Source organism: Vigna unguiculata, chromosome 1 (assembly GCF_004118075.2).
Source record: "Vigna unguiculata cultivar IT97K-499-35 chromosome 1, ASM411807v1, whole genome shotgun sequence".
In the NCBI taxonomy this organism is placed as follows: Eukaryota; Viridiplantae; Streptophyta; class Magnoliopsida; order Fabales; family Fabaceae; genus Vigna; species Vigna unguiculata.
Window position 1 is genome coordinate 1,201,943 of NC_040279.1, and position 12,184 is coordinate 1,214,126.

The 12,184-nt window shown below is 25.3% G+C and overlaps 1 protein-coding gene across 2 annotated transcripts; it reads left to right on the forward strand.

The window, feature by feature from the left end:
• The first annotated feature begins 2,259 nt into the window (after nucleotides 1–2,259).
• On the forward strand, nucleotides 2,260–6,496 carry LOC114181082 (eugenol synthase 1-like). 2 transcript variants are annotated; one of them, XM_028067423.1, is made up of 5 exons: nucleotides 2,260–2,483; nucleotides 3,154–3,285; nucleotides 4,044–4,272; nucleotides 4,387–4,590; nucleotides 5,532–6,496. In XM_028067423.1, exons 1-5 carry the CDS (start codon nucleotides 2,295–2,297, stop codon nucleotides 5,729–5,731), a joined length of 954 nt encoding a protein of 317 aa, XP_027923224.1. In that variant the 5' UTR covers nucleotides 2,260–2,294; the 3' UTR covers nucleotides 5,732–6,496. The 2 variants fall into 2 exon arrangements, with proteins under 2 accessions (XP_027923224.1, XP_027923230.1); XM_028067429.1 differs by lacking the exon at nucleotides 3,154–3,285.
• The last annotated feature ends 5,688 nt before the right edge of the window (nucleotides 6,497–12,184 follow it).

Sequence of the window (12,184 nt, forward strand, 5' to 3'; positions counted from 1 at the left end):
AATAACATAAACATGTCTATTTTGTTATCCAACTTTATACGCCACAATCTTCCAATAAACATGCCATGTGAATCCACTTTTCTTCTTTCGTGTATGAGATCGAATAAGTTAGAAATCTGAAAATGATGTTTTTTTCTTTTCATGCATAAAAAAAATACATAAAATGGAGTATATGAGAAAAAAAGAGTTTTAACCAAATTCAATTATATTAGTTTTAAGTTAATTCATTGATTTTTTTTGGTCAAAATAAGTTTAGACTAGTCCACGAATATATTTATCATCTTTCAAAATAATAATATTTTTTTAAATTAATAGTAATATTAATTTATTAGATTTTCAAATCATCATATTTAAAAGTTGAACAATTTTTTATTAACGTGATTTAAAATTATAATATTTTTTATTTTTCGAATTTTTATTTATTTTAACATTAAGAAATAATTTTTAACAATATAAAGGAAATTAAATCATTAAAGTTTACTATTTCACCTATTATACACCTATAAACCGGCCTATTCTTATATTTCTACTAATATGTGATAGTAAACAGCTTCAATGAAGGTTATCTCTAGAAGTTATTGAAAATAACAAAAATAAAAATATACTCTCTGTTGTGTTTACATTTAGATGATAGATATTAAAGTAAAGCGCCAAAAAAAACCACAAAAAGAAATAATATAATTTTTTTAATGAGAAAGAAAAACGTCTTTTAATAAAATGAGGGGTTTGGCAAGGGAAGTATGTATAATTAATTATGCCTTTTTTACATTATTAACCATATTTCAAACCGATTATTATTATTATTAGTATTATTATTACCAGTGTACACATAGGCATATTTGTGTTTGTGTACGCATTTTTTAGATATACGTGATATTATATTAGTAGGTAATGATAATGTAATGTTTATAAGTTAATATATAAAATAAAATTATATTTATTAAAAATGAAGTGAAATATATAAAAAAATTAGAGAATAATTGTTGATAAAGAAAAAATAGAGATAGACGATTTTTTAGAAAAACTTGTAAAATAGTAGTCAATTTTAAAAAATTTAATACATAATTATATTTTAAAAGGTAAAATTAGAATTTTGAAATGTGGACACAAAGAAATCCTCTTTATATCTCTTTATATATTATTATAGATTATTATTATTATTATTATTTATGTGTGTCTATATGTTTTTATATTATAATGAAAAAATAATTGACATAACCTAATATTTAATTAAAATGTATTATTCTGCATAAAAAAATTAAACAATTAAAATAAAATATTAAACTGATAAATAAAAATAAAATTAATTAATGCAAAATTTATATTTTATAACAATTTATTTTAATATACTTACATTTTAAAAAAAAATTATTTATCAACATTTGCTAATAATTTTTTATTTTAATTTAAAATTTATATTTTAAAAACTATTTTCAGTTTTTCTAAATATGTATTAAAATTTATTTATTTTTACATAAGTTACACCTATTAAATTTTTACTCATTTTACACTTTGTTTTCTTCAAATTAAACAATATCACTTACTATTTTTTTTTTCTTATTTCCTTTTTAAAAGATAGCCCAATCCAGCTAAGACGGCTACGAAGAGTAACTTTTTGACCACTAACTTTGGTAGCCACCAAAACTTTTTCAACCATTTCAACACCATTCTCAACGAGCCGTAGCCACTTTCTTTTAACCAAGAAATTTTTAAAAAACATAACAATGAATCTCACAAAAAGAATCAAGATTTATTTTAAAAAAATAATCTTAACTAGTTAATAAATATTTTCATCTATCCAAAATAATAAAAAGTTAAATTCTAATCATATATGTTAAAAATTCTACATTGATTAAAGATAAGACAATTTTATAATATATAAATGAGATACAAATTTCATCTTACAAACCAGTTTTGTAGAGTTAAATTGGACTTTAAACCTACTTTTAATAATATACTTTAAAAAAAAACTATTTATTCACCACTTGTGGATCTTCCAAATCCAATCCAATGGCTGCCACAAGGTCCAGAACATTCGCATTCAAAGTTTTAAGCCCCTTGTTTTATGCGTATATTATAATTTTGATAACTTTCTATGAATGAATTGAAATTCTAAATTGTCCAATCATAGGTTGTACGGGATAAATAATATTTTTGTTGAAAGTTGGAAGCTTTACACCAAAAAAAAAAAGAAAAAATGCATGTGTTTTGGCAGGTTTTGAAGTTGGAAAGAAGCTATAAAAGAGGGTGTGTGGTGGTGGATTAATTCACATTATTTGCAACATTTGTTAAGAATGGAGGAAATGAAGAGTAAGATTGTTATATTTGGAGGAAGTGGTTACATTGGGAAGTACTTGGTGAAGGCAAGTGTTTGTTTAGGGCATCCAACTTTTGTGTATACTCGTCCTCTTAATGGAAGAACTTCTTCTTCAAAGATAGAACTTTGCAAAGAGTTCAACCACATGGGAGTTACCCTTGTCCAAGTTAGTCTATTTTCTTCTTCTTCTTTTTTTTTTCTTACATGGGATTTTTAGATAAAATATTTATCAAAAAGTAGGTTTACGGTCTAATTCAATCTTATAAAAATAATTTATATATATATATATATATATATATATATATATATATATATTAATTTGACTTTATTTGTAGCTAATATAAGATTTTCAACGAGTTTCTTTACAAAAGTTAAAATAGTTGGATATCTCATATAGTGGTGCAAATATCATCTCACGATCTGGTTTTATAGGGTTGAATTATACATAAAGTTTATTTTTTTAAGATGATATCATCTTTGAATACGAATCTTGTATTACAAACTGATTTTATAGTTGAATTAAAGTTAAAATTAATTATATAAATTAATTTGTCTAACTTTTTTTTCTATTTTTTCTTCCTAAATAGTGGATATGTTTGTTTTCTTGTGTATGGGATATAATTTCAGTTTGAAAAATAAATTAAATTTCTTGACATGTTTTGCTATTCTTGAAAATAAAATTATTGTATTCAACTTTTAGGTGAAAGTTTAGTTTTACAAATCAAGTTACTTTAACTAAAAGTTATTCAAACTTAGAAGAGGTGAAAACTTTTATCTCCACATGTGAAGATTTTATACTTTCTTTTTTTTCCTAATGAGTATGGTTGCATGAGTAGGGAGAACTTGAACATGAGCAGATTTTGAAAGTGATTAAAAAAGTAGACATTGTGATATGCGCACTACCATACCCTCAAGTGATGGAACAACTCAAAATCATTGAAGCTATCAAAGTTGCCGGTAATATAAAGGTATTGAGAATCTAAGTTTTATGGAGTAGAAATGAGAAACTAATCGATAAACTCATTATTTTAAGATTTTGGATGTGATGGGTGCAAATTTTTGGGTTAAATATGTTTTTGATCTCTTAACTTTTAGTAAAAATTGGAATTAGTTTCTCTTCGAAATTTTAGACCAATTTAGTTTCTCATCTTTAATAAATGAGTGAATTTAGTCATTTCAACCAAATTTTGTTAAGTTTATTTGACGTTTTAAACGTGTTTCTAAGTAAACATTGAAGCGAAAATGAATTAAACGATGTAAACGATGTAAACAACTCAAATACTATCATGAAATACATTTAAAACGTCAAATAAACTTACAAAAATTTAGTTAAAAGGACCAAATACATGCATTTCCAAAGTTGAGGGACTAGATTAGTCTAAAGTTTCAAGGTGGAACTATTTTCGATTTCCACCAAAAGTTAAGGACCAAAAATATATTTAACCCTAAATTCTTTATTGAGAATCAGATTTCATTACTATTGTGTCTTTCCGATGAATTCTTCTCATCCAAATTTCATATTGAATAGAGATAAGAAAATTGAACAATTGAAAAATTAATAAGTTCATTATCTTAAGGTTAAAAATTAAAACTGATGTTATAATTTGAATTAAAATTAAACTCATGTTATGTCTAATTATATTTTTGTTAAGCTAACATTATCACATAATTGTATTAGCTAATGATTGATGATTTTTTTTTGTTTATATATTAATTGGTGTTGCAGAGATTTCTTCCATCGGATTTTGGGGTGGAAGAAGATAGAGTAAACCCTCTGCCTCCATTTCAAGCTTTCCTTGATAAGAAAAGAAAAATTAGAAGGGAAATTGAAGCATCTAAGATCCCTTATACCTATATCTCTGCAAATTGCTTTGGTGCATACTTTGTTAATTATTTGCTTCGTCCTTATGACAAAAACAACCATACTATTGTTTATGGCAATGGCCATGCCAAAGGTACACATTTTATTTATTTATTTATTTATTTACTTATCTTATTTGACAATTTTCATTTCATTTTTTTTTCTACTCATAATGATGATGAAGAAAATTACATGTAAAAATTTTCAGCTGTGCTAAACTATGAAGAAGATATCGCCATGTACTCCATTAAAGCAGCAAATGATCCAAGAACATGCAATCGTGTTGTTATTTATCGACCCTCTAAGAACATTGTTTCACAAAATGATTTGATATCATTGTGGGAGCAAAAAACTGGAAGGACTTTTCTCAGAGATTTTGTCACAGAGGAAGAGATTATCAATCTATCACAGAGTAAGACATTTTATTAACCACATTATTTTAACTTATTTTCCTTAATATGAACTTCTTTAGGTTTGATTTCATATATTTGTTTGGGTTAAATATTTTTTTGGTTTTAATGAATTTTGGAATTAGTCTCTTTTCAAAATTTTATACCAATTTAATCATTCATTTTTAAAAATGTGTAAATTTAGTTCTTCCTACCCAATTTTATTAAGTTTATTTGGCATTTTAAACACATTTTATGATAATATTAGAGTTAACATTGAAGTAAAAATGTGTCAAACGGGATAAACAATTGAAATACTATCATGAAATGCGCTTGAAATGTTAGATAAATTTAACAAAATTTGGTTAAAAGGACTAAATTCGTGCATTTTTAAAGATGAATGACTAAATTGATCAAAAGTTTTGAAGAATAACTAATTCCAGATTTTACTGAAACTTGGGAGACAAAAACATATTTAATCTTATTTCTTTCAATATAAACTTGAATTTACTTTTCAAAATGATATTAGAGTCATTTAGTATCTATCATAGTTAATAATCAAGTATGTTGAATTTAACTTTTCATTTGCTATCGAGTTCTCTTTTATTTTCATGTTTGATATATTCGGAGTTCAGATTCTTTACTTGATTTTTTTTATTGTCCTTTTTTGTTGAGCATTAAAGATACATTATATCGATACTTTAAAAACCTTTTTAATATATTTTCAGATTTCAAAATCAATGATTATCAATATATTTTAAAGACACAACAAATGAACATAACACAGAACAGTAAAATTCAGCAGATAATCAAAATTCGTTTTCGATCTTTCACATAAAAAAGTGTTTGAAAATTAAATTTTTATAATTAGATTTTTTTCACTATAATTAGATTTCATTTACATTTTAATTAGTTTCTTTTTTTTTCTTCATTCATGCTTTAAACTTGTTGAATGTTGTTGCAGCTTTACCTCCTCCACAGAATATTCCAGTTTCCATTCTCCATAGTGTGTTTGTTAAAGGTGACCTCATGAACTTTGAGTTAGGGAAAGATGATCTTGAAGCTTCAGAGTTATATCCTGATTATAAGTATACCTCCATTGATGAACTTCTTGATATTTTTCTTCTTCATCCTTTGCCTCCTGCATCTGCAGCTTTTGAATGAACATATATTTTATCCTACACTTTTAGGAGAGCGGATTCAGTGATTTTTTGGAGAAAAAAATTACGTAATTTGGTTAATTTTCATATTTTGGATGACTCACTTCGATTTTCAAAAAAGAAATAATAAAAGGGTTAAATATGTTTTTGTCCCTCAAGTTTTAGTGAAATTTGAAATTAATTAATTTTTAAAACTTTTGACCAATTTAGTTTTTCATCTTTAAAAATACATGAATTTAGTTCTTTTAACCAAATTTTATTAAGTTTATTTGACATTTCAAGTGTATTTCATGATAGTATTTAAATTGTTTATACTGTTTGACACATTTTCACTTCAATATTAAATCAAGTATTGTCATAAAACGTGTTTAAAAGTCAAATAAACTTAATAAAATTTGGTAAGAATGACTAAATTCATATATTTCTAAAATTAAATGACTAAATTGGTATAAAGTTTCAAAGAGAGACTAATTCCAAAATTTACTTAAACTTGAGGGATCAAAAACATATTTAACCCAATAAAAAATAGATGAAAATAAACTAAAGTTACTTGATTTTTTCCTTCTTCAAAGAGTCACTTAATCCACTCTCCACTTCAGTGTGTTGGAATTTAGAATCAATCTCTTTATGTATTCAAAGATAAGATTGTGTTCAAACTCTCTCGTACCTTTGCATACCGTGAAAAAAAAAATTGTACTTGGTTACAATAGAATTGTGATCCTCCATGTACCAATCAATAATAGTTTGTGAGCAAAGATGTTTAGCATGATTTTAGTCTAATATATTCTTGCTTAGTGTATACATATATAAGATTGTTAGAAGTTCCATATAACTAGAGATAAGACAATTTCATAATATATAACAATGGTACAGATCTTATTTTACAAGTTGATTTTGTGAGATTGAGTTAAGATTAAATTCCACTTCTAACTTAGTATCAAAGTCATTGTTTAAGAAAAACTTATCCTAGCGAGAATTTTTGTAGATTTTGTTCTACCCGTGATCGAGTTGTTAATGGAGTACTCATTAATTTCTAATCACATACACTTGTCACTTGTGAATATTTTTTTATAAAAATATTATGGTATCTTTAAGCCTTGAAACATATTTTAATAATGTTGGTAAATCTTCTAAACTCAACTCACTAAGATTTTCATTTTTTTTTTCTAAAGAAAGAAAGTCCCTTTATTTAGTAAGTTATGTTAATTTATCTGAAATGATGCAGAAGATATTGTTCTGATAAGGTATCTATGGTTCTGATATATTTAAGAATCAAAAGTAATTAAAACGTGTGTCATTTCCAGATACCCTTTTATGCATCTTGGACCACTTGTTTTTTTATTTCTTCTTCATTATTGTTGAGTGATGATAGGTAGGTAATGGCATGTTCCCAAAAACTTGTTCTGAAAAACATGTTTAAAATTAAATTTCCTGTGTTATCATAATTCTCTGTTCCAAAAATCTTATATCGAAAAGGTTGTTCTAAAAATATCATTTTCATAATATTTATATCAATATATAAAAGATACCTTTTTATGTCTATATCTTATTATTTTAGTTTTACTTTTAATTATTTTAAAAATTAATTAATTTATAAATAATTATTTTTAACTGTTATTTTAAAACTTTCTTTTGTTTTATGTCATTATTTTAATTTTTTATATATATTTTATTTTTTTAATTTTACATTTAATAGTTATTTTAAAAATTAAGTATATATTTATTATTTATTTTAAATTAAACTTTTTAAAAATTAAAAAATACGAATATGACAATGACGATGCTAATTGATAATAATGTTACAAAGTGACATACAAATGTTTATATTGTAAACAAGTATTTTTTTTATTGTAAATATCGGAATAAGTTTATAATTGTCCATTTTAATTTATAGTTTATTTGAACATTTTAGAAATTAATTAATACAGAAAAAAGTTGGTATAAAACAGAGAAAGTATTTAATCTCACTTGTAAAATACATTTAAAACAATAAAATAAAGATTATAGGATAGACTTAAACTCATTATTCTGATATTGAAATATGGATTAAACTTTAAGTTTAACTAATTCTCATACAAGCATTTTGATTTGTATCACTTATATAATGTACCTCAACTTTATAATTATCAAAAGTGGGACTTCCAATTTGTAAAATAAGTAATGAAAAAAATAATAATATAGTAAAGGTTAAATAAATTAGTTGAATAGATTCTAAACTCTTTTTAATTACTATTTAAGGAACTGTAACTTACACTATTTCCAAATTTGTAGAGTCATGATCATAATGGCAGTTTCTTCTTGCATTCCATATATAATTAATTTTAAAGTAAAAAGTGTAAAAAGTATTTTTAGATGCAACAATTTGAAATTTCTTTAATTATATAATTTGAAATTTATTTTTTATTTTTGAATTACATAATTCGGGCGTCACTTTTTTTTTTTAAATAGCTTTTAACTTTTATAATCTGAAAGTAAAACATGACTTTCAAATTATACAATTAAAAAGAAAAATTAAGAAAAATAATTTCCGGACCGCATAAAAGTCATTTGAACTTCTCAATTACACAATTCGAAAATCATTTAGCTTTGAAATTGGACAATCTAGTAATTGTTATTGGCTTCCTGCACAATTCAAAAAGGATAAAATTGGAATTGTCTAATTTAGAGGTGCAGGGAATAAATACATGGAGGTGCATGAAGAAATGGCCCAACGTCTCGCAAAAACTATACTTTGGTTTGACTTCTGAAGTGTTAGATTCACATATCAGTTTTTCATCATTTTTATTTGGGTAAATAGTGTGTATACCAGCGGTGTAAAAGATTTTGTCACTTCACTTTTATTTACTCGAAATTTGTTATATATAAGATTTAGGAGGAATTACTTTGTTTTTATTTATTCTTTAAAAAGTGTCAAATTGTTTTTTTTAGTTTTTTTTTCTCAATTTAGTCTTAATTTTGTTAAGAGATATTCAATTTGATTCTTGCCGTTAGTTTTTCACAAATGTAAAAAAATAGAAAAAAATAAATAAAGAAAAAAAAAGTTTTTGTGATTAAGTACAATCCTTGTTTAATATTTCTAATCTTCTATCCGTGTTTTTCTTTTATACCTTGATTTTTATTCTTATTCGAATTTTTTATTCTTACCCCACTTTTTACTTCTCTATCACTTCTATTTCATAGGAAAGAAAGGAAACAATGATATGATTATGATAATTATGAGAGCAATATCTCTTCAAATAGTTAGAGTTAGGGATGACAACATGGTGAGGCGGGGATGGGTTTCACTATCTCATACCTATTTTGTAAAAAAAATTCATCCCCATCCCCACCCACATATCCAAACCCAACGGGTATCAAAATTTTATCTCATTCTCATCCTCACCGGGTAATGGGTATAATCTCGTACCCATACCCGTACCCATTTTCTTACTACTTCAATATAAATTTTAATTAATTTTTATAAAATAATAAAAAATTACAGTAAAGGAAACATAATATTATCAAATATTTAATATTAGGAGGATGGTTGTTTCTTCAATATCAAATACTTTGAAATCAATTAGAATTGTTTACATTTTAGATTGGAATACCAAATAAAATTTCATAACAACTAAAACATTTATTAAATTTGCAAACTACAAACATTAATGAAACCTAGTTGATAAAATTTAAAAATATTTTTAAAAAAATTTAAAGAAAACAAATATTCAAATTAAAATATATTTTAAATGTTTGCTGACTTCAATTTTTTAAATTCTAATGAATCTCTTTTTTGATACACTAATAAAAATGATAATACATCATTTAATCAAAATGACGCAAATAACAAATAATAAACATAAAAAAAATTAACATGGATATTGTTTCTTTTGAACTCCAATACATGTTGGATGGTGATAAAAAAATATTCATGGCAATTTGATAAAAGTTATTTATACAATTATAGTAAAAAATTACGGTATGTACAATGAGTTAGAAAACAAAAAATAATTAGATAAAATATACTGAAATAGTATTCTACATGATGAAAATAAACAACAAATAAAAATATTAAAAAATGAACAAATGTATGTCTTAGAAACAATTTGAGAAACAATTGAAAAAAATTACACAAAGGAAAATAAATGTATGATTAAGGGTATGATAAGATGAAAAATACCTTAGACATCTAAGAACACTTTTCAAATATCAACATATATATACTCAATGTTTGAGAAATAATTGTTTTAGTGAAGCAAAAGAATTCTTCAAATGAAACAAAAATTAATAAAAATAAGTAAATAATTTTTTTTATATTACCTAGTAAATGAAAGATTTATGCTATTAAACACTTAATTGAGTGAGAGTATTAAACATACTCATGTGAAAGGAAAATATACAATAAATAAAAATATTAAAAAATAATAAAAATATTCAAATATGAGACATAAAAAAAATTTAATTGACATACATAATTTTAACATAATTACATAAATGTTATGATAAGATGAAAAATATATTGAAGATGCGAATGAGTTTCATGACAAACCAAATAATTAGAATAAATAAAATATTATATATATATATATATATATAGGATTACTTAATTAATTGTGAATATTTTAATAATTTAAATGATGATGGAGATAGCGCGGACGAGTATTATGGCATCCCCATAACCATCCCCATAACCATCCCTATATCCAATTGAAAAAGTCGGGGATTCCCCATACCCATACCCATTCCCAGTCAATGCGGAGATTCTCCGTCAAAACGGGGACGTGTTCGGGCAATACCCATGGGTGATTGATGATGCGTTCTGATTTATTAATGGTTAGAATCAATATTACTGATATTAATATTGTACTCTGATTTGTTTTGTGATTTGATATCCGTAATGTGCTTCTATCATAACCCATTCCTTCCTTATATTGTGTATTGTGCATTACAATTAAGGCTATAATTACATTGGTATTGGTATTGCAATGTGTATATAAATAAATACACATTTTGTCATAAAAAGAGGGGATCACTCCCGGACCCAAAAATTTGATTTTTTGCACACCTTGTCTTATCTTTTTGTTTTTCCGTAGTTTTCTAAAATAAATTATGGTGATAACTCCAAACTCTTTTTTCAAACCTTGCTTTTTAAATTCGTCGTCCCATCACGATTTTGGTTGCGACAAGCATGTAAGATAAAAATGTTACACAAGATTAGGGTAGGAGCTAAAGACATAGAAATTAGTATGTTACGACTCTTGTTATGCGTGAGGCAAAATTCCAAAATATTTTTGTTATTAAGAGCATGTTAAGGTTTTCTTTAACTAGCATCGGGTCTTAAGGTTGTTATAAAACAAGTGTTTATTGCAAAAGATATGAACGTTGCCTCCAACTTTATTTCTCCGTTGCTGCAGTGTTGATTTTTGGTGCAACGATGGCTTCCGTTTGGATTTCATTTCAAATGCAAAATTTTTTAACGTTAGTGGACTATGAGTTTCAACCTTTCTCCATCCCTCATTCACATCTATAAATAGGTAGCTTTGGTGCTCTCCTAAACACACAACACCTCTCATTCTTTTCTCTTTTTTCTCAAGCTCTCTTCTCCCTTTTATTATTTCCTTATATAATCCTGGGTTGATTACTCTTTCAAGAGTACTTTCTTGCTAGTTTTTAGATCCTCGAAAAATCCAAAAAGTTCCTATTATATCTTGGGGAGCTTGCGCAACACACTGCGGATAAGTCCTTAAGGACAATGATTATACATGTCTCAGAAAGTGTTTTTTTGTTCGTGTTTTGTCAACTTTTACAACAAAGGTTAATTTCGATAAAAACAAAATGATAGGTGCAAGTTCAAATAAATTTGTTATAGATAGGTTTTCAACCATACTCAATCGTAGCACTATCAACATGCCATTTACTTATCTAAGAATATAAACATGGGGAATTCAAGGAAGTACACATTTTGGGAACCAATTCTAAGTAATATTAGGAAAAGATTACCTATGGAAAGAGAGGAACTTAACCTTTGAAGAAAAAGTATGTCTCATAAAGTCAATTATTGTTCTCCCATTGTATTATTTTTCATTCTTTAAAACATCAGTCAAAGTGGGTAAATTACAATCAAATTTTCTATGGAAATAGGAAAAATGAAGGTACGAAGGATAAAATGGAAGAAAATATGCAAGCCAAAAGAAAGTGGTAGTTTATATGTTCAACTATGTTCTTATAGCCAACTAGAAATAAAGAATCCAAATTGAAAGTCATGACTTATGGATAGATATTTTATATTCAAATATGGGTTAAACACAATGTTAAAGGTTATGATAGTGTTGAAAAATGACTCATGATAATGGAGGGATCTAAAAATTATATTTATTCACTACTTGTTTTTTTTTACACTACTTTTAATGTGATTATGACCTTAGTGGTTTACACACAGGTTAAATCCATGTTTTTCACTTATATTTGTGTAAGTAAT